This window comes from Molothrus ater, chromosome 3 (genome assembly GCF_012460135.2).
Source record: "Molothrus ater isolate BHLD 08-10-18 breed brown headed cowbird chromosome 3, BPBGC_Mater_1.1, whole genome shotgun sequence".
NCBI lineage: Eukaryota > Metazoa > Chordata > Aves > Passeriformes > Icteridae > Molothrus > Molothrus ater.
The window spans coordinates 78,188,809-78,208,634 of record NC_050480.2 but is presented as its reverse complement, the minus strand read 5'-3'; the positions used below and the strand labels follow the sequence as shown (position 1 = coordinate 78,208,634).

Here is a 19,826-nt window from a genome sequence, read left to right as displayed (position 1 = left end):
GCTTGCCTTCCTCCAGCTCCTTACTATCGAGCCTGGGAGGAAAAAACACAGAGGAGAGCAATATTCTGTCCTGCCAGTGGCACCTTTTGCAGCCTCTATGTTTAGCAGAGGTCTTGCTTTCATTTTTCCTTGCAAATGTCCAACAATTTGAGAGAGAATATTTATCAAGCAGAAATTCTTTATTACTTTTGGGTGGTTTGGTGAAACCTCCAAGCTCCCCAACAGGCACTGAACTTAAAGCACAAGGCAAATGGAACAGGCTGGGAGGGAAAAGGGGAGGAGGAAGCTTAATTTCTTCATGCAGAAACTGGATGGAACAATCCTGAGAAGGAAGGAACAGCCACACTCTTTCCGTGACATTCTGGAGAAGGTCATGTTCCATTTCAGCCTGAGACGCACAACTGACTCAATTCTCCTGGTGTTTCTGAAGAAAATAAATCAGTGATCTGTTCTAACTCTTTCTGTTCTTAGGGAAGGACACATTTTGTGTGGTGCTCTTTTAGCCACTTACCTGCTTTGAGCTTCTACAGTGACCAGCAGTGGAGGGAAAATATTAGATCATGTCGGAGTTCTGGCTAATTTCTGCCCCAGGAGACAAAACAAATCTGCAGGCATGGGAGAGAATGAACACTGTGACATCTAAATCCAACCTGTCCAGCAACAGTAAATTCCATATTCCAGACTTAAAGGTAAGTGAGGAAGGGGTTTGTGTGTGGGCAAAACAGCAGCATTAGCCAGGACTTTTGGGATAAATATGGGATTTATCATTTGGGATAATATGCAGAGCGTAGAAGGAGCCTGTGGTTGGGGGATGAGTTGTGTTCAGTCAACTGAAAGTTGATCAGAGAGAAATAAGTCATTGTTCTTGAAGCTGCTCTTCACATTGGAAGGGTAGATGTATAAGGAGTAAACATGAGTGAGATATTAAATAGCTGATCTATTGCATTCCATGTACAATGTGCTCCTAGTCATCAAAGTCATACAGCATGGTACGTCTTGGATTGCTAATGCAAAGGGAGCAGCTGACTATCCACAGCCATTGCAGCAAGACTACTGACAGAGAAAAGAGTGTTGCTTTTTTGTGTGCACAAAAAAGAGAGTGATAAGATTTTTATCATCCATGGACCTTATTTTTATCTTCTGTGGACCTTACCCCATTGGTGGTGGTGAGAGTCTGCTTATGTTGAAGGAAGTAAAGCATTTGGAGTATCTGAAGATGCCCATTTCCATTCTATTTGTTCCACGTAAAATTTATTTCTTCTCCCTTAGATTGACCCTACATAATGTTGAGCTGGCAACATTACAAGAAAAGGTTTGGCAATATGCTGCAATACCATAAATATGGGGTTATGACTGACAGTGATTCAAAAAGCAGATGTTGGTCAGAAATGACTTTGTGAGAGACTTGCTTTGGTAATAACAGAAACACAGACAGATACCCCCTTTTGAATAAGTGCTGCTTCCCTTTGTTCTCCTAGTACATCTGACTTGTTTGTATCTGTGCATTATTTGTGTGCATTTCCAGTCACTATTTTGTCTGGTTAAAGACTATTCTATGGAGCTTGATGATAGAGGACAAAGTGAAAACAGGAAGAAAGACACTGATGTGCAATCTTGAGATTACACATACTTTTTTCCTATATTGGAAAAGGCTTTTTATGCCCTAGCTCTTGGGTAAAGGAATTGCTACTATTTTCCACCAAGTAAATAAGGTTCTGCCAAAGGGTTAAATTCATGTGTACTGAGGACAAGTCAGTCCCCTTAAGGCTCTGCCAACAAAAGCCTTAGACAGAGTTGTGCATCTTACTCCTAATTCTCATCTTTTGCACAGGTGGGGACACTGGATGCTCTTGTTGGTCTGTCAGATGAGTTGGGAAAACTTGATACCTTTGCTGAAAGGTAAAATAGATCTTATATACCACCTACAAATGAGAAACAGACATTGTTTTTATGGGATGGTATGTCCTTGTGTTCACCTTGGTCTGACTCAGTTCAGCCTGGACTACAACTGGTCTAAAATGGATAGGCTTTGTTTAACCCTTGTGTTGATTGTCATGGAGTTATCACAAAAAAAGACTCATTCCTTAAAATTTAGATGAATTATATCCATGGTTGCTTTGTCAGCACAGCAATGCATTCGAGTGGCAGTGCTAGGGAAGCTGTGTCTCATAAGGAAACTTTTAAATGGTGGGTTGTGGGGTTATTTTGTTTTGTGCTTTTGTTTTTATTTTAAAGGACGTCCTCCCACCTCATCCAGAAACTTGAAAAAACAACATTTAGAGAATGTGAAGCCCTCCCTGATCTTGTTTTGACAGAATATTTCTATTGAACCTTCTATCCCTTTTCAACCAGATAGAGGACCTCTAATGATTATATTCATTTGAATGAAGTCCAGACTGCTCCCTCTCAGGCTTTTAAACTCCTTAAAAACCAGAATATTGACTCATATTGCATCAAACCTACTTCAGCAAAGACTCACATGATCTCCCTGCTGACAATTACCAAGTTTGCCTTTTGGGACAAAGTGACCTGGGCATACAAAAGAATAATGTAGTACAGCAAGCCAAGAAAATGACAGGTTTTAGGATACTTCATGGCACAAGGTAGACTTTGAGGCAATGAAGGTATAAGCTGCTGGGCTTTTCTGCTTTGTTCTACTTTTTGCTTTGGCAGCTTACCTAGTTTTGGTCACAGACACATGCATTAGCTCTGGGTCTTTTTCCTTTTTTCTCCCAGTCTAGACTGATAAGCATCTTCTTGTCTAAATATGCTCAATCCTTACATAGATCTTTGTGTGGCAGTTGCAAAAATCTACAGAAACCCTGATATAAACTGTTTGCATCTATGCTAGGCAGTTTAGGTGAATGTTGGTCTGCTAGAATACATTTCTCCATAGGATTTTTTTTTCTGATTTCCCTAGTGCTACACAAGGGTTGTATTAGAATGATTGCATATGATAATTCTGGGTTGCACACAAGATTGATCTTTTAGAATCATAGATGCGATTCGTATCTCGAGTTGAAACGGACCCATCACCATCATTGAGTCCAACACCCTGCTCCTCACAGAACTACCTAAACTAAACCATACTGATTCTTCAGGACTTGAAGCAAGGCAAAGCAACTTAATTTGTCAACAAAACCATCTCCATTGTGACCCTGCCCCATATTCTTTGAAACATGTTCCATCTTCTTCAATTATAGAGATCCTTGAGGAAGTGGAAAGGGGGGCAAATTTGGGGACAGATAGTGCCCATACCTGCTATCTGTTCTAATGGAAAGTGTTGGATGATCCTTGTTGATCCTTGTGGATCTCTTCAAACTCAGAATATTCTGTGATTCTGTGTTTCTAATCAGGGTAGCAGATAGGAAGCAGCTGGTTATTCTGGGTTTGAGGGCTACCAGAAATTATCAGAATTGATTTTTCAGAAAGGCATAACTAATTCCCAGCTTTGTGAAGCATTAGGACTTCTGAAAAGCTGAGTTCAGAATCCATGTAAGATCGTGGAGGGCAGTTAGAAGTGAAATGTCAGTAGGAGCGCCTTAGGCTCACTGGCTCCTGTTATTTTTGTCTTTACTTGCCAGCACCATACAGCTGCTTGTTCAAGCTGAACACCACTTTACTCCACTAATTGTCCCTTTAATGCCAGTAATGACTCTTTCCCTCTGATGGGCTCTAGGGACACGGAGCAAAGGGGTCAGTGAGGCCCATCCACTGTAAGCTGCTGAGGCAAGGACTCTTCCTGTTTGTCTCATTTGCCTGTCAAGATAGGTAATCAGGAAAAATCAAGATTTAACAATAAGAAATATGTTTGGAAAAATAAGAAAAATACATTAGTGTAGTATCAGAGAATAACAGAAGAATCAGATGTATTAGCAGACTGAGTCCCACAAGGGCATACAAAAGCATTTTGCATTAAATAAATGCCTCAGGTTTTATGTCTAAATTGTGATTCAAGGGTTAAAATGCCAGGCACTCTCACTTGGTTGAAGTAAATGGCATCCAGAGGGTTACAAGCCTGTTCAGATGACCTGAGCATTTATGTTCCTGGTTCTGTGAAAGAGCTGCCTGCTGAACTGTTGCTGGATAAACACGGCTGCCAGTAAAGCCAGGCAGTGCAAACCTGTCAGCGCTGCCTCCTGCCAGGACAGCAGAGAAGGGGCAAGAGTTTGCAGGAGCTATTGTTTCCACATACTTTTATTATTTATTTACACAGGGAGGAGGAGTGTTTTTCCATGTCATCCTGTGGTAGCGTGGAGCTCTCTCAAAAGCTGACAGTTTCCTCAGTCACTCTTACCCAGGGGTTCTCTCTGGTGCTAGGTCAGTGGCATACCTGGGAGTGGCCTCAGATTGCAGGACTTCTGCTCCCTGCAGTGTTTTGGAGGCTTGGTGGGTAGCACCCTTTCTTTCTCAGTATCATTTAAAGAGTGTTAGACTTTTTTTTTTGGAAGCTAAAGACATTGCAGCCATTGCAGAAGCAAAACATTAGTCTCAAGATATAATGGTAGGTTAAATGGAGTTACTCCCTTTACAGATTTTTATTATTACTTCTTGAAGCAGTTTTGCTGAAACTCTCTTTTTATAATGCATCATTTGATCATGATATTTGCTCAAGATGGGATTCATCTTATCTAAAGGCAGAGATCTGATACTTGGCTGTGAAAACTGTCTATTGTTGGATGTCAGTGGGGCTCCTCCAAGGGTCTGATTCCTGTCATTTGCTCCAGACATCAGTGGTGTGGAGGCAATAGGTTCTGTCTTTGCATGGGAAATATACTGGGTGAGTGAATCCCACTTGCTTTCACAGGATGCAATGCAAGGCAGAGAGGCTAAGGCAGGACTGAAGAACATTCCTCTGGCACAGTGTATTACACACAGAGTGGCTGTATCCTGCTGCAGGGACCATGGGATGTGTGGGTGGGAAGGGAGCCAAGCCTTGCCTGGGCAGGTAGGACTGTCAGGTGCATGAGAGCACACACCTGTCCGTCCCCCCCCCCCCCTTATCCATGGAGAGAGGCCAGAGCTGTCTCCCACCTGTCAGCCACCAGATGCACTCAAGAGTCATGAAAGCAGCTCAGACCCTTTGGAGAAGCTCCTGGTTTATACATGTCCCTGTGAACTGCTTTCTCCATAATGTCTTTGACCTCTGCAATGCTGTTGGTTTCACCAACTGCTGTCTTGTTACATGTTCTTTGGGCTCTTTGAGCGTCTTGAAGGAGACAAAACCCAGCTCTATCTACAAGCTGAAATTTGCAGAAGTGCTTGGTAAGGTTGCAATTGTCAGGGAAGCTTGGCCTGGATCCCTCAACCCCCCCACAGCCTGAGTGTGGGAAATATGTGCTGTACCCTAACAAGCCTCAGCTGGGTCTCTATGGGGCTGCAGCCAGGTGGTGAAACAATACAGCAGCTCTGAGAAAGGGAGGTGAACTGGAGCACAGTGGTATAGATTCCTCCTACAGGCACTCTGAACTGCCTCTGTCCAGGGTCATGGGAAGAATTATTTGGGTTGAAAGGCTACTTTAAAGATCCTCTGGTTCCAACCCCCTGCCATAGGCAGGAAAACCTTTCATTAAACTAGGTTACTCAAACCCCTATCCAACCTGGCCTTAAATGCTTCCAGGGGCTGGGCATCCACAACTTCCCTGGGCAACCTGTGCCAATGCCTCATCACCCTCATAGTAAAGAATTTCTTGATGTCCAGTCTAAATCTTCTCTTAGTTTAAAATTGTTGCCTCTTGTCCTGTCACTATAGGCACTGGTAAAAAGCCTCTGTCCAACTTTCTTATAGGAGCCCTTTATATAGTGAAGCCATTTTTCTTTCATGTTCTGCAAAGCAGTTGCATCTTTTTTGATGCTTTCCTGGTATGCATACCTTGCCCAAAGTCCCTTTTCTGCTCTTGAAAACCACAGGACTGGTCACAACACCACATTGTCCATCTACATAAAAGTGTCCAAACACTGTAGATGCCTTTTCAGTCTCCAGTTCATCTGCAGCTGTAGTAGTCTCCTCTTAGTAAGGAAAGAAAGAGAAATGAAGCAGAAATGAAGCCTGCTGTTACACTCCCTATCACAAGGCCAAGGATTATGTCCACTTTGTGTCTCCACCAATTTAATGGTCAGGCAGTAACCTTGTAGCTTCTAGGTTCTTTACAAGGTGCAGTCAACCTAGGACAGTTAGGGAACTACGTACCAAATTCTATGAATATTTTTGAGTACAGAAGGATACCTAAACAACCAGAAAGTTTTGCAGCCTGTATGAGACAGGTACTTTGACTAGAGACAGGGGGAACTACTCCTAGAGGGACTTGATTACTCCATTCCTTAAAATGAGTAAAGAATAAATAGCATAGTTGTCATTATAATGCAAGAGTTCTATTATCATTACATTGCAAGGGTTCCATATTGCCAGAGTTCCATACCTCCTTGATGTCTCTTGTAGGCAGCTCCTCCAGGCACTGACTCTTCCTTGTCCTCACAGCAGCCAACTGACTCCAGCTCCCACCAATCCACTCTTTTATAACACTCTTCTGATTAGCTACAGGTGTGGCCTGTTAACATCAGGCCTACTTCTAATCCTTAATAATTGGCTCAGCAGCAACTCTTTAGGGGGTAAAGCTACTTTCTATGCTCCCTTTATTTACTTGTGTTCTATCCCCCTACAATTCCCCCTTTTAATTACAGAGTGGCAGCATTTCTAGAAGGACATATTCAAATAAATTAACATTATGACACATTCATGTATTTCATTTAGAACTAAGAGCTATACAAATGTTCAGATAACATATTATAGTACAAACATATACATATTTTTCTGAGTCTTGGTTCAGTTTTGCAGCTTTTCTCAGTTTACAAAGTACTTACCATCAAAATCTTTTATACTCATATTTAACAAATACTAATAGCTACAATTAATATATCTTACCAATAATTTAGTATTCAAGTCCTTTCCCCAAATCCACGGGGTTATATAGTTGAATCCTGTTTCCCCCAATCCACAGGATTATATAGTTTAGTCCTAAATCCACAGAGCCATATAGTTTAGTATTTGAGTCCTTTTTCTCAAATCATGTCAGGATCACCATTTGTTGTCATTATAGTGCAAGAGCTCTATTATCATTACATTGCAAGGGTTCCATATTGCCAGAGTTCCATACCTCCTTGGTGTTTCTTGTAGGCAGCTCCTCCAGGTACTAACTCATCCTTGTCCTCACAGCTGCCAGCAGACTCCAGCTCCCCTCAGCCACCCAATCCACTCTTTTATAACACTCTTCTGATTGGCTACAGCTGTGGCCTGTTAAATCAGGCCTGCTCCCAATCTCTAATAATTGGGGCTCAGCTGCAACTCTTTAGGGGGTAAGATTACTTTCTATACTACCTTTATTTACTTATGTTCTAGCCTCCTACATGGCACAGTGGAGACTATGTTCTTGGTGGGGGGGGGGGGGTCGGGTCGTGTCTCGTCTCATCTCGTCTCGTCTCTGCACAAATCACTATTCTGGACTGGGTGGAAGGATTTGAATCTAGCTCTCCTACACCTTAAAGGAGTGTCTTGTCCACCATGCTGAAAGAGAAGAGAGAAGGAGTCCTGCAAAGAAAAAGGAGTAAGAAAAAAATTCCCCATCAAGCAAGATAACACTGCTATTTTCCCCTGAGTATTTTCTGAGAACCTTTTCTCAGGGAGCTCTAAGGATTTCTTCAGTATCCTATGGAACAGATCTTTAGTGTCTATACATAGCCTCCTTTGCCTTCATTGCCTTGGGGGTTTTAAACATGAGTTTCTTGTCATTCTTGCCTTCTGGTTTCTGCTATGCATAAAATGAGTGTACAGAAGACTGAATCTTGATATTCTCTAAGTCCAGAACACAGGCAAAATGACATTACCTATGTTTTTGCAGAGATCAGTGTATTTAGAGGTAAGACATTTAGTTCTGCATTGTGTCCTAGATTTTTTATTATAATTTGAATTGCAAATTAACCTGCCTTTCTTCAGAAATGTTTTGTTTGGGCATTTCTGTGTTTATTAGATCACTGTGAAACTGTTTTTTAATAATTTTGTTTCTTCGCTAACAAAGCTTCTTTTGTTACACTTAAGTGTAATAAAGAAAATAGCCCAGTACATAGGAGAAGTTATGGAGGACTCAAAAGACAAAGTCCAGGAAAATCTTCTGGCCAATGGAGGTAGGTGCTGTAAATGTGGGGTTTAAATGCATTGATGCTGCTTTTGCTTGCTTCAGAATATGAATATGTGGAATTGAAACCCTCACACTTCAGAAAGGACAACCATCAGCAACATTTTATAAGAAATGTGTCTAGCCTGCTCCTATTTTTCTCAGCAGAAGCTAACTTTGGAGTGAAGATAAAAGTAAGAGACATCCTTGTTCACTCCTAACATGACTTAGCACACTCCTGTGCCCTGCCTGGGCTTGATTTCTTAAGGGCACCTAAATCACGTTCTGTATGGTTGTGTGACAACTGTCAGTGATCTGTCAGTAATTTGCATTCCCCAGCTATTCTGGAAAAATACAACAAAATTTGATGTGGTATGCCTACCGATTACAGACTTACAGCATGATGCTTTTGGATAAAGTAAGAGTGTACACTCCATCTCCCTTTATCTGCAATGTTGTACTTCAGACCTGTATTAATAAAGGATGGGGAGGAAGTTCTTTTAGAAATGTCCTTGAATGATATAAAACTGATGCTTGATGGCTGCAAATGTTCAAGAAATGCAATAATCCCATTTACTGTGTTTCAGGGCTAAAGGATAAAATGAAATGTCTCCAAAGTATGTTGAGGACTGATGGTTGTGGTGTTGTTACATGCATGCATTTGTGTATATTAGTGCTAGACACAAGTCTTGGTCTGGTTGTAGAGATACAGTGATCAGGTTACGATGGATTTCTCAAGTAACAACCTCATAGCTTGATCACGATATCCCTATGACTTGAGAAACAACAGGTTTCGTTTATTTCCTTTGTTTCCCCTTTTTACACCAATTTTTTCCCTATCAGCTCTGCATGTGTTCTATTAGAAGGATATGGAAATTACTTGCATGTCTTACTAATTTCTCTGTCTGGGTTCGGTCATCCAAACAAATCATATTGAATTAGGGTATTAACCTTTTTAAGATTACTGACGGCATCTTAAAAAATGAAGTTAGCTTTAGTATATGAGGATTCCCCTAATATATTCCAGTGTCAGTCTTCATAAGCATCAGCAACTTTACTGGACCAATTCTTCCTCCTTCCCTTTCTGATTAGTAAAAGAACTATGAAGTTGAACACTTTCTTGCAGCTGTGAAATCAGAAACAAAATTATAAGACATGATTTCTTGTTGCACGGTCCTATTTCATACTATTTGACCATCCCAAGATTGTTTTAAGTAACGCTGGCTTTAGCTCACGTGTATGTAACCCCAGTAGCAGTTGGTAGTGTCTATGTGTCTAAAAAGTTTTTTTGCTAGATTTTTAGGAACAAAAATGCGAAATAGTAAAAAATACAGCACTTTTAGTTACATGAACTTGCACACACACACACACACACACTCAACTTTCCAGTGGATAACAGTTGAAAGCAGCCACATGCAAATTTTCCTCTTATAGAGGGAAACGTGTGCTTGTGTAATATAGAAACTTTTAATATATCATAACAGCATAAACAACCTTTCTTGAAATGTAAGTAAAGCTTTCCCTCAAAGATTTGCACCAAATTCTCTTCCATTTATGGAAATGTTAAACCTAAATGAATTAAAAAATTTGGTAAGTGGTGGAGCCATTCCTTATAGTAAACCCAAAACAAAGCAAAATGAGAAGCATAACAATTTTGAAGAACTGAGTGTTTTGGAGAGGAAGTATTTAACATTGTGTTTTAGAGCTGGTATGTAAGTTAGATTGTGAGACATGCAGGCTGTGGGTTCCCTGGGCAGCTGTGAGCTGGTAGGAATAATCTGTCCTGGGTGGGCAGCTGTGTGAAGCCTTTTAGAAGTGACTCAACAGGTTCCATAAATGAGGGATGCCATTCCAGGAGCATCAGGGTCCTGGGGCTGCTTGGCATTTTAAACACAGCTGTGCTAGTTCACAGTAGTTTGTTCCATCCCCAGGATCAGGCTGCTTAACTAACCTGCACCAGTGCCAGCTACCACTGGCAGGCTCACTCAGGAGTGAGCTTGAAAAACTGGGCTGAGAACTCATGCAGTGCTCAACTGCCCAACATTTGGATGCTGCTGAGATTCAAGGAATGTGAGGATAGAAAGGACATGTGAGGTTCTTCAGGGAACTTTTATATCTCATCAGCTATAAATCGGTCAGTGTCTGTCTTTAAAGAGCCTGTGTCTGCAAAGCCTGAGCACACAAGCTTAGAAGAAAGGCAGCAGGGTGAAATCCTTGTGTTGTGTACCCTGTGCTGAAAATGCTGTGTGAACTTTGTTGCTGAAGTATTTTTGACCTGTCTGCCTTCCCCACAGAGATCACGAGCAAGCATCAACAGAGAACTGTGCATACAGCAGCTGTGTCATAGCTCTCCCAGTCTTCTGCTGTTTTGCCCCTTTTCTACACCCTCCCTGTGCAGGAAAATTTGCTCATTCATGATGGGGTATTAGCAGGAAGGGTTGGATCTTTGCCCTATGACTCTTGACCATTGAATGTGGGGGACATTGACACAGCTGTGGTTTTGCAAGAGGGGGAGAACACTGCCATGGCAAGTGCTCTCTGCCTTCCAGGCAGTTTATCTCTTGCTAAGAAGCCTATTTCTCCTAACATAAGATTTTCCATGCTTTGGAAATCTAATAGGGTAAACTGACTCTGTTGTGGGGTGAGAGAAGCCCATGGAAAGGATAGTGCTCTCCTGCTAAGGGTATTCAGTATCACATGAGACTGCAGAGTACCCTCAGCCTGGTAGTATGGCAATTACACAGTTTTTCACATTCCTTCTCATGCATCTTGGTTCAAAAAGTTTTCCCATAAACCCCAAAGTCTAGCCCATAAGAAATTGTGCTCAGACCTTAGTGTGGGACTGAATTAACTCTCTGAACAAGGCAGCAAAGAACACTGAAGTGCCCCAGCATGCATGTCCTTTTACTTGGCACCTTGACCTTGTTTTGCTCCCTATCACCTTAGAGCAACTTCCCAGACATTCTCCATATCTACTCTCCTGGTCTGGAAGGAAGCCCACCCTTTAGGTGACATGCTTCTGGCCTCCTTGTCTAGACCTTGAGACCCTGCCTGCTGCCTTCCCCTTGTCTCCCTAACTTTCTGGGGGGGCAGTTCCAGCCCTTCTCATTGTGGCAGGATGCATGACTTTACCCCATCCTAGAAAGGTCTGCAAGAACACTCTGTAGTGGTGAGTTCAGCATCCAAAGGTTCTCGGACTCAGACAAAGAGCTGTTTGATTTCATGAGCTGCTGGAGGAGAATTTTTTATTTGGTACCATAATGTAAGCCTTAATGTTTCCTAACATTAAGAGCCCTTGATCTTCAAACAGTGAAACAGGAAAACCTTGTTCTAGGAGCTGGGTGTTGTATGTGTTCATTTCCCCTTCATTCTGGGAAGATGCTGTGGGACCCTGTGGTCCAAGGGTGCTTTGTTTTGGGGGTTGCATGCACAGGTCCTTGCTGTGAATTTCTGTTCTTGGATGCTGTGACTGGATTTATCCATTATATAAATAGCCTCTAGCTTTGTGTGAAATGGGGACCTCTGTGTGCGAAGTCAATGAGGAATTCCTCATCACACCTGCATTTGTTTGATTTCTAGTGAGCACTTGACTGAATCACAGAGAAGTGACATCTGCTATGGTCTTAGTACCTTTGATCAGGCTCTCAGCAACCCTGAATATTACTGCTGATCCTGGACACAAAGTATTTTTCTGATAGCTGTTGCTGGGATTAAATTCAGGCATATTGCAGAAATCTAGATTGAGATTACACAGAACTGTTTTTACTGTGAAGAAGAGTAGCTGTACACTGCTGTGTCCCACTGATACAGATAATTTTACACTTTCTCTGTACTGTTAGGTGTAATGCAAAAAAGATTTTTGGTTTAACTTTTAACTTTTGGAGATGTTTAGGAAGTTCATTAGATTGGGCATAGGATCTGTGCATATTTGATCTAGATCAAATCTCTGTAAGAATTGAGAAATGGGCTTCTGGTTAATGCTCTAAAGTTAATCAGAGCTATGCCTAAGCTATAGCTGGGGACTACTCCCCAAAGCTTGACCTGCCATCTGGTACACTATCTGCTTTCATGCATCTCTTTTTCAGTTGACCTCATTAGCTACCTGACACGGTTTGAGTGGGACATGGCCAAATACCCCATAAAGCAGCCGCTGAAGAATATATCAGAAGCATTAGCAAAGGTAAGTTGTACTCCAGATTTTAAGATGTCAGCATGGGGAAGTGTGTCTTTTGACTGGTTGTGATCCCTCCCCTCATGGTGGGAGAGGAGCCTTTGCCTTTGGTTTAGGCAGGAACAAGCTCAGAAGCACACACTTTGTACTGAAGCAGTTGATATTACTATTGCAGTATAAATTAAAATAATGATACATATATTGAAATCTATCCAGTCTGTAAGTATATGGTCCTTTATCAGATTCACTAGAATACATTGATATGTTTTGTGCACTTTAATCCCCTCCATTGTAATTTTCTTTTTTTTTTTTTTTTTTCCATATACTGCCATATTCTCCACTTCAGAGGTGTTTTTCATGAAATTGTTAGTCTGACATTAAATCAAAAGCCTTCAGGCTGAATTAATTATTTACACTGTCAGTTCATTCAGAAAGGCATGATGTGTTGTTGTTCAATGTAGGTAACAAATAAAACCTCTTAGGTACAGCTCTAGCACACCAACAGCAACAGCTGACTGAACCCTACTTTCTGCAGAGGCCTTTGTCCCAGGGGAGCTCTGACCCTGGCTCTCTTGGCCACAGGCCGGTGGTTTTAGGAGAGCTGGCAGCTGTGTCTCTGTGTTAAGGTGGTAGTTGTGGGACAGAGGTGAGAACAAGGCCTCAAGCACTGCATTGACTCCTTTTTTTCACTTTGTTTTAGCAAGTGACTCAAATAGAAGCAGACCTGAAGACCCGATCGGCTGCGTACAACAACATTAAAGGAAATTTGCAAAACCTGGAGAAGAAAACGATGTAAGTATTTTGCATTGGGGATGCTGTTGTGTGGCTGAAATGCGGGCAGTGTGTGCTCACACCCATTGCTGTGTTCTGGTGGGAACAACTTTTCCAGCTTCAGAACATGCTCAGCATTTAGAGATCCAGTGAGAACAGGTGGTAGCTGATGTGGTCAGCATATCTCAAAATCAGCTCAGGGAGACTGAAGTTCCTAATAGGATTTTATTGACACTGTGAGCAGGCAGTCTTGGAAAAAGTCAACTGTTTTGCTCTGATGGGACTTCAGGGAGTCAGAAATTAGATGAGCTGTGTCAACTGGTGGGTTCCTTTGCCACATGGAGCTGTGCCCTATGTTCTGAACAGCATTTGCAAAGCTCCCAAAGGAAACAGCTCCGTTTTCTTGATCCTGCACCTCATTAGCATCCCACTTATATTTTTGTTTTCTTTTTTTTCTTCTGTTGGTTCAGGTAATGCACTGTTCAGGCTTCCCAAATGTTCTCTCTCCTGTCTTCATCTGCTTATGGTCTTTGCCTGTGTCAGTGGTGACACCTGGGTTTTTTTCTAGGATATTACTAGGGAGAATGGTAAAATCCAGTAAGTAGTAAATTTAAAACAACTTAGATGATGCTGTGCAAGCCCCCACCCAACACATGCTCGTATATACTATTGTTCCTACTCAGGATTGGGCACAGGGCACAGGTGGCTGCCTGCTGGCCAGGGCTCCAGCAATTTATGGAGGGAGAAGAATGGAGACCTCATGGCCAGGGACAATCCTCCTTGTCATCATTCCATCCATCTTTAAATGCTCTCAACTCTGGTGTCCACCAGTGCCAAATAGCTTGGGTTGAACAAACATTGAATAAGTTACCAGCCAGTTAGTTAATATTTAGACTGGTCCAGGGAACCTCAAACCCAAACCTATTAGTTTAGGTCCTTCTTCACTCCTGCCCAGTGACAGGGAGCGCAGCTCCTTTTCACACCTGGTGCTTTCCAGCCACATACAGTCAGCCCTGGCTATCTACATGTCCTAGGAATTAATGTGATCAGGTGGGCTCAGTGTGTGGAGACCTCCTGCAGGTCCCACCTGTGCATGAGACTGCTGCTCTCGCTGCTGTTCAGCAGGAGTGTCTCAGCGTGCTGGTCTGCAGCAGTCCAGGAATGCCAGGTTGCTGTGATGGCTTAGGTCTGTACATACATGGCTCACTCTGCCTGCAGCACAGTCACACAAGCAGCTCAACAGGCTTCCTGAGAGAGCAGGTGCTTCCCACAAGATGTGGTGATGACTGGGAGCAGATGTGCACTTCCCAAGTATTTACACCCTTACTGTAAAAACAATAGCAGCAGAATGGTGTGTTTTACTTAAAGGGCATAAACTGGCTTCCTGCTAGTGACCAATATTGTGTCCTTTAGTATTAGTTACTTTTTGAGTCTTTTAGTTGCAGTAAAAATAACAAAACAGCTATTTAAGAAGTGTAGCTGTGTCCTTTAGCCACCTCTTTCTGGGCCTTCTTCTACCCCAGTATAGATTAGCATCTGCACCCACAGCACAATGCCCCCAGTGTTCCACTGCTGAGTTCCTGCTACTGTTATTTTTACTTTGTCTTCTTCACTGTAGGGGAAATCTGCTGACCCGGACCCTGGCAGACATTGTGCACAAAGAAGACTTTGTTCTCAATTCTGAGTATCTTATCACGCTGCTCGTCGTGGTGCCAAAGTAAGGCAGCAGTGGGTGGCACTGAGTCCCAGGCCTAAACACCACAACCACACCTGGTCAGGTTGGGGCAGCTCATGAGTGCCCTGCTGGGACACAGGTGGAGCCCTTAGCAAAGAAGAAAGAACAATTTCTGCCAAGAGTGGTGCTAGCACAAAAGAGGGAGATAAAGACTGTGCCAAAGCTGGAGCAGGAAAATTGGCCTGAGGGTTCTTGATGGTTACGAGTGGGTTCTCAGTCTCCTGATAGGAATAGTATGAGCTAAAAGAAAACCAGATTTTGACTGCAGCCTAGCCAGTCTCTAAAAGGAATTAGACCTGTTCAACTCACAACCTCTCTCTGCTGGCTGCACCCTTGTAAGTGGCCATACATAGGATGACTGCTAACAGTGGGGAAGTTACACCATGTTCTCCTCAGAGCCCTACACAAAACTTTTCCTCTCCATATAGCCCTGTCCCAACACACACATACAGCACCATCACTCTTCTGTCTCTGAGAAACAGGTTACAAAAAGCTATCTGACGTACGTTTATTGACTTCATTATGTGAGTTTATTCACACTAAAAAGAGATTTCTCTCTTTGTAAACTCCTACCATACCCTTGTTCCCTTTCTCACTGGGCTGGCATTCACCATGAGTGCAGTCTAGCACCAGATCAGCTCTGGGATTGTACATAGCAGATGTAGCATACCTACCCATGGACCAGAGCAGCTTGTGCAGGGGTCCTGGAGCATGGGACACTGTGTGGCAGCCTGGAAGTATATGCCACATTCTTCCCACCATCAGTTTCCTGATACTGACCGTTCCTCAAGCCAAGATCCAAAGTGAAGACTGAGGCAATAGTATTAAGGGAAGCATCTCCTCAGCTGGTGACTAGGAGAGGAAAGGATAAGGAGAGGCTTAATGCATTTTAATGACATAACCAAGCACAAAGAGTTCAACCCTTCTACCCTAAGTTATTAGCATAATTAACTACATATATCAACATTTGCTTTCCAGTATATGGTATTTATTTACTGTGCTTTGTTTTGTGTTGCTCAAAGGTCAAGCTATGTACAGTGGCAGAAGACCTATGAATCACTCTCAGATATGGTAGTACCTCGTTCCACCAAGTAAGTGAAATTCCATATTAAGCTCTGTGTTTGTTTCAGAGATCCCTGTCTTGTTTCAGCCCCTCAAACTGGTGGATCCTAGAGGAAATCACTAGTCTAAATGCATAGGCTCCACATTAATGTATTTGCAATTCAAATAGAAATTAGTTTGTTGAAGGAAAGTACAGATGAAAGAAAGGTCAGGTTTTTTTACAATTAGCTTTTCTTTTCCAGTAATCTATTTGTTTTTACTTTCAACCAGACTGTTGCTTGTTTTTGTGTAAAACAGGCAATTTATTGCATTAATTGAGGTATAGTTCAGACATATGTAATCATATAGAACTTTATGGAAAGTACTTTATAAAAAGATGAAACACTAAATCTGCCTTTTTAATTGCTTCCTGTTGTAGCATAGAATAATTCAGCATACTGTCATTTGAACTAGCAAAACCATATTAACTCATCCTTTCACCTTGGGTAAAAAAATCTTTCCTAGGAATTAAATACTCCATTACTCAGCTCATGCAGACTATGAAATCCAGTCCAGGGCACAAAAGCTGACCATGGTATATTACTTGAAATGCAGAAGGTGGAAAGCATAGAGAAAGAAACAAGCTGTCTTGTCTACTGCCTGTGATATAAACACAAGTGCATGTAAAGGTGGGGGAATGTTACCAGGAAACACAGAAAAATCAGACAGGCAGAATGTGTGTGTATTCAGTGGGCTCAGGAACTAAACCAATTGAGTTTTACATTGAGATAGAGTAGCCAGTGCAAGTAAAGTCATTGTTCACTATTTCTGTCACAGAGGTTTTGAAAAAGCAGAGTGTTGTTCAGTATCATAAATGAAAATAGAAAGAATTGCAAAAGGGAAAGATGAGGTAGGTAAAAAAGGCATGAGGGATTTGCCATGTCAAATCACAGCAGTGGATTTCCCTCCCACAGAATGATTGCTGAGGATGCAGAGGGAGGACTCTTCACTGTGACCCTATTTAGAAAAGTGATGGATGACTTTAAGGCTAAAGCCAGGGAGAACAGGTAAGAAGCCCTGACTACTGGGCAGGGCAGGCTAGCAAGAGATGAGGATCAGGTGAGGCTTGTTGTGTGTGCAGGATGCTGAATCCATCACTGGTTTTAGGATTTCTTGACTGCTTGTGTTTCTGTTGGTCCTAAAGCCATTGAGAAAGCAGGGTGGGAAGGAGCTGTGGTAGCAGAATGAGTGATCCTGTTCTTTAAGCTCCAAGTTACAGATCCTGGAATTGCCCTTTCTGCTCTCATTCTGCTGGCTTTCTGGGGGTGATTTCAACTCCTACCCTCCCCATACTTTAACTTGTTAAATGGCTTAAATGGCTAGGAACTTCCCATACTTGCTTCTCCTCGGAAAAAAGAAAGGAGTTTCACATTGCCTGGACTAAGGCTTGTGAGAGCAAATGTCATTCAATTGTAGGTTCATGGTTCGAGAATTTTATTATGATGAGAAGGAACTGAAATGTGAAAAGGAAGAGCTGATGAAATTAGCTTCTGACAAGAAGCAACAATATGTAAGTACCACCTTGTGAGTTGGTGGCCCACATAGTGGCAGCCTTTGCTACCAGGATGCCTAAACACCTCTCTCAGAAATGGCTTTATGGTTCCAACTGTCTCTGGTGAGCTCCATTTAGCCCATAAAACCGAGGCATATATAATGATAATAATAAAATTATTATAATTAAAAATAATAATGATTTGGCCAAGGTCACTTGAGTTTCTGATAGACTGGGAGCTACTATCAGGCTGCCTGGGAAGTATCCCAGCAGTCCATGATGGCCTCAGTGGCAGTGCTGGCTATGGAGCTGCTTCACTCAGCGAGGGGATCACAGCACTGTTCTGGTCTCACAGGGCCCCTTACTGCGCTGGCTGAAGGTGAACTTCAGTGAAGCATTTGTGGCTTGGATTCATGTGAAAGCCTTGAGAGTTTTTGTTGAATCTGTCCTGAGGTGAGTACACACAGAGTGCAGGCAGAGATTCCTGGGGAAGTCAAAATGTACAGCTCTCTTCCTGGTGCAGTTCCTTTGTGGGAAGAACCCTTACACACCTTGTTTTGTCTTGCTCGAGGTGTATGCCTTACACACTCCATTCCAGAAGCTCACAGCAGACAATATAGACGTCCACAAAAAAGGTGACATACAAATCTGGTGAAAAACGATTTTTTGGGGGTACTTACAGGGAAGGGGAAAACAGAAAGACACTGTTTAGTTGACTTTTGACTTCAAAAAGAAAAGGCTTTCCAATAAGGAGGCAGTGTTGTTTCTGCAACACACAACCAGTGGGCATGTCTGGAGGCTGAGGGGGAGAAGGGCACGAGCAGACAGCTGTGGCCCTTCCCGGCAGATGATCAGGTATGTTGTGTTCCAAGGTATGGCCTCCCTGTGAATTTCCAAGCAATGCTGCTGCAGCCAAACAGGAAGTCTGTGAAGCGCCTGAGAGACGTCTTGAACGTGGTCTTCAAACACCTGGATGAAGTTGCAGCAGCAAGTATAATGGATGTATGTATTTGGACCACAAGTGCACATGCTGTAGCTTCTCAGCTTAGCTGAATGAACACTTCCACTGTCCTGGGGTTAGAGCATGCATCTGCTCCCTTCTTGCAATGATAGGAGTCCTGGATGCAGCTCTAACGCCAGCTGGTTACAGACTGGATTAGGTGGGTAGGCTCAGATTATGATGCAGATGCAGAGAGATGGCTTATATTTTCTGTTGAAGCATCTGATGTTTACAGCTACCAGCACAAAACAGGTCTGCTCAATTATGGCTGTTCGCCTACATAAAAAGCTTAAAATCTATTATAAGCATTCAGATCAACAAAAGCAAGAAAAATTAATTTGGAACTAAGACCTAGGACTGTCACACCTCTGTCCTCTGTAAAAGGCTGTCATTTATAATTAACTAGGCCTTCAACAAGCAGCAGTACTTGCTTTCTCCTTCCCCATATCTTGAATGACAATTCAAAACAATTTAGGCTAAAGCAATAAATGAGGTAGCAGGCCTTCAAAACAGCCTAAAACCAGCAAGCATGGGTCCCATTGCACAAAGGGAAGACAGAGATGAGTTGCTGGGGAGCTGAAGCACACAAAAATGCTACAAGTTCATAACAGCACAGGCATGAATTCTCAGTGCTAATTACATTAGGCAACCTGAAACAAGAAGCAGAGCAGATTCTCAGTGGTGAATTCCCCACCTTAAGCATGGCACATACAAAGCTCCATTGCACCTGTGGGAAAGGAGCACAAAAGCAATCCCCTGGAGCTTGGAACTGCACAGGTTTACTGGTAACTAAAGTGGTTACTTCCTTTTGCAGCCTGGCATGGACATCCCTGGGTTACAACTAAGCAATCAAGAATACTATCCTTATGTCTATTTCAAGATTGACCTCAGTCTTCTTGACTGCAGTTAAAGAAGAATTGCTCAAGCTTCATCTATTAAGTTTCAAGACTGTCATGTTACTGTAAAACAATCTTTAGCTGCTGAAAGTCAAATTAAAATGCAAATACTGTAGCAGGATGATCTTCCTACCACTTCTAGTAATTTTTACAGTGACTACAGTAAAAGTTATCTCTTATTCATAGTTTTACAAAAACATATTTCAGAGGCAGAGGTACTATGGTAGTATTTATTTTTTTTGGTAAATTACAAAGATGGAATATCTACTGGACTTGAATAAAACAAATTAAAAAGTATGGTGGCTAATGGATCTACTAGGTGTGTACAGTCCTCTTTTTCTAACAAAGCAAACTTAAAAAAATCTAAACAGAAAAAGTAGAAAGCATCAGAGCAAAGCCCAAAGTTCCTTTAACAAAAAAACCCAAAAGCCCAAGAGGAAAGTGCTGTGGAACTTATCATAATATGACGTACAGTCCCAAGTACTCATGAGT

At 42.3% G+C, this 19,826-nt stretch overlaps 1 protein-coding gene across 2 annotated transcripts; it reads left to right on the top strand.

Annotated features, from left to right (window-relative positions):
- Positions 1 to 421: 421 nt before the first annotated feature.
- ATP6V1C2 (ATPase H+ transporting V1 subunit C2) lies at positions 422 to 19,645 on the top strand. Of its 2 annotated transcripts, XM_036379942.2 has the most exons (13): positions 422 to 689; positions 1,832 to 1,899; positions 8,093 to 8,178; positions 8,756 to 8,785; positions 12,254 to 12,348; positions 13,040 to 13,131; positions 14,729 to 14,827; positions 15,868 to 15,936; positions 16,861 to 16,953; positions 17,363 to 17,456; positions 17,794 to 17,891; positions 18,311 to 18,440; positions 19,253 to 19,645. In XM_036379942.2, the coding sequence occupies exons 1-13, from the start codon at positions 561 to 563 to the stop codon at positions 19,346 to 19,348; spliced, it is 1,179 nt and encodes a 392-aa protein (XP_036235835.1). In that variant the 5' UTR covers positions 422 to 560; the 3' UTR covers positions 19,349 to 19,645. The 2 variants fall into 2 exon arrangements, with proteins under 2 accessions (XP_036235835.1, XP_036235836.1); XM_036379943.2 differs by lacking the exon at positions 8,756 to 8,785 and having other exon boundaries at positions 424 to 689.
- Positions 19,646 to 19,826: the final 181 nt, after the last annotated feature.

Excerpts from the sequence above, each read along its gene's own strand:
- ATP6V1C2 (XM_036379942.2), top strand. The coding sequence starts at position 561 with ATGTCGGAGTTCTGGCTAATTTCTGCCCCAGGAGACAAAACAAATCTG. Across the intron at positions 14,828-15,867 it reads CTGCTCGTCGTGGTGCCAAA|GTCAAGCTATGTACAGTGGC; the intron begins GTAAGGCAGCAG and ends TGTTGCTCAAAG. Across the intron at positions 15,937-16,860 it reads GTAGTACCTCGTTCCACCAA|AATGATTGCTGAGGATGCAG; the intron begins GTAAGTGAAATT and ends TCCCTCCCACAG.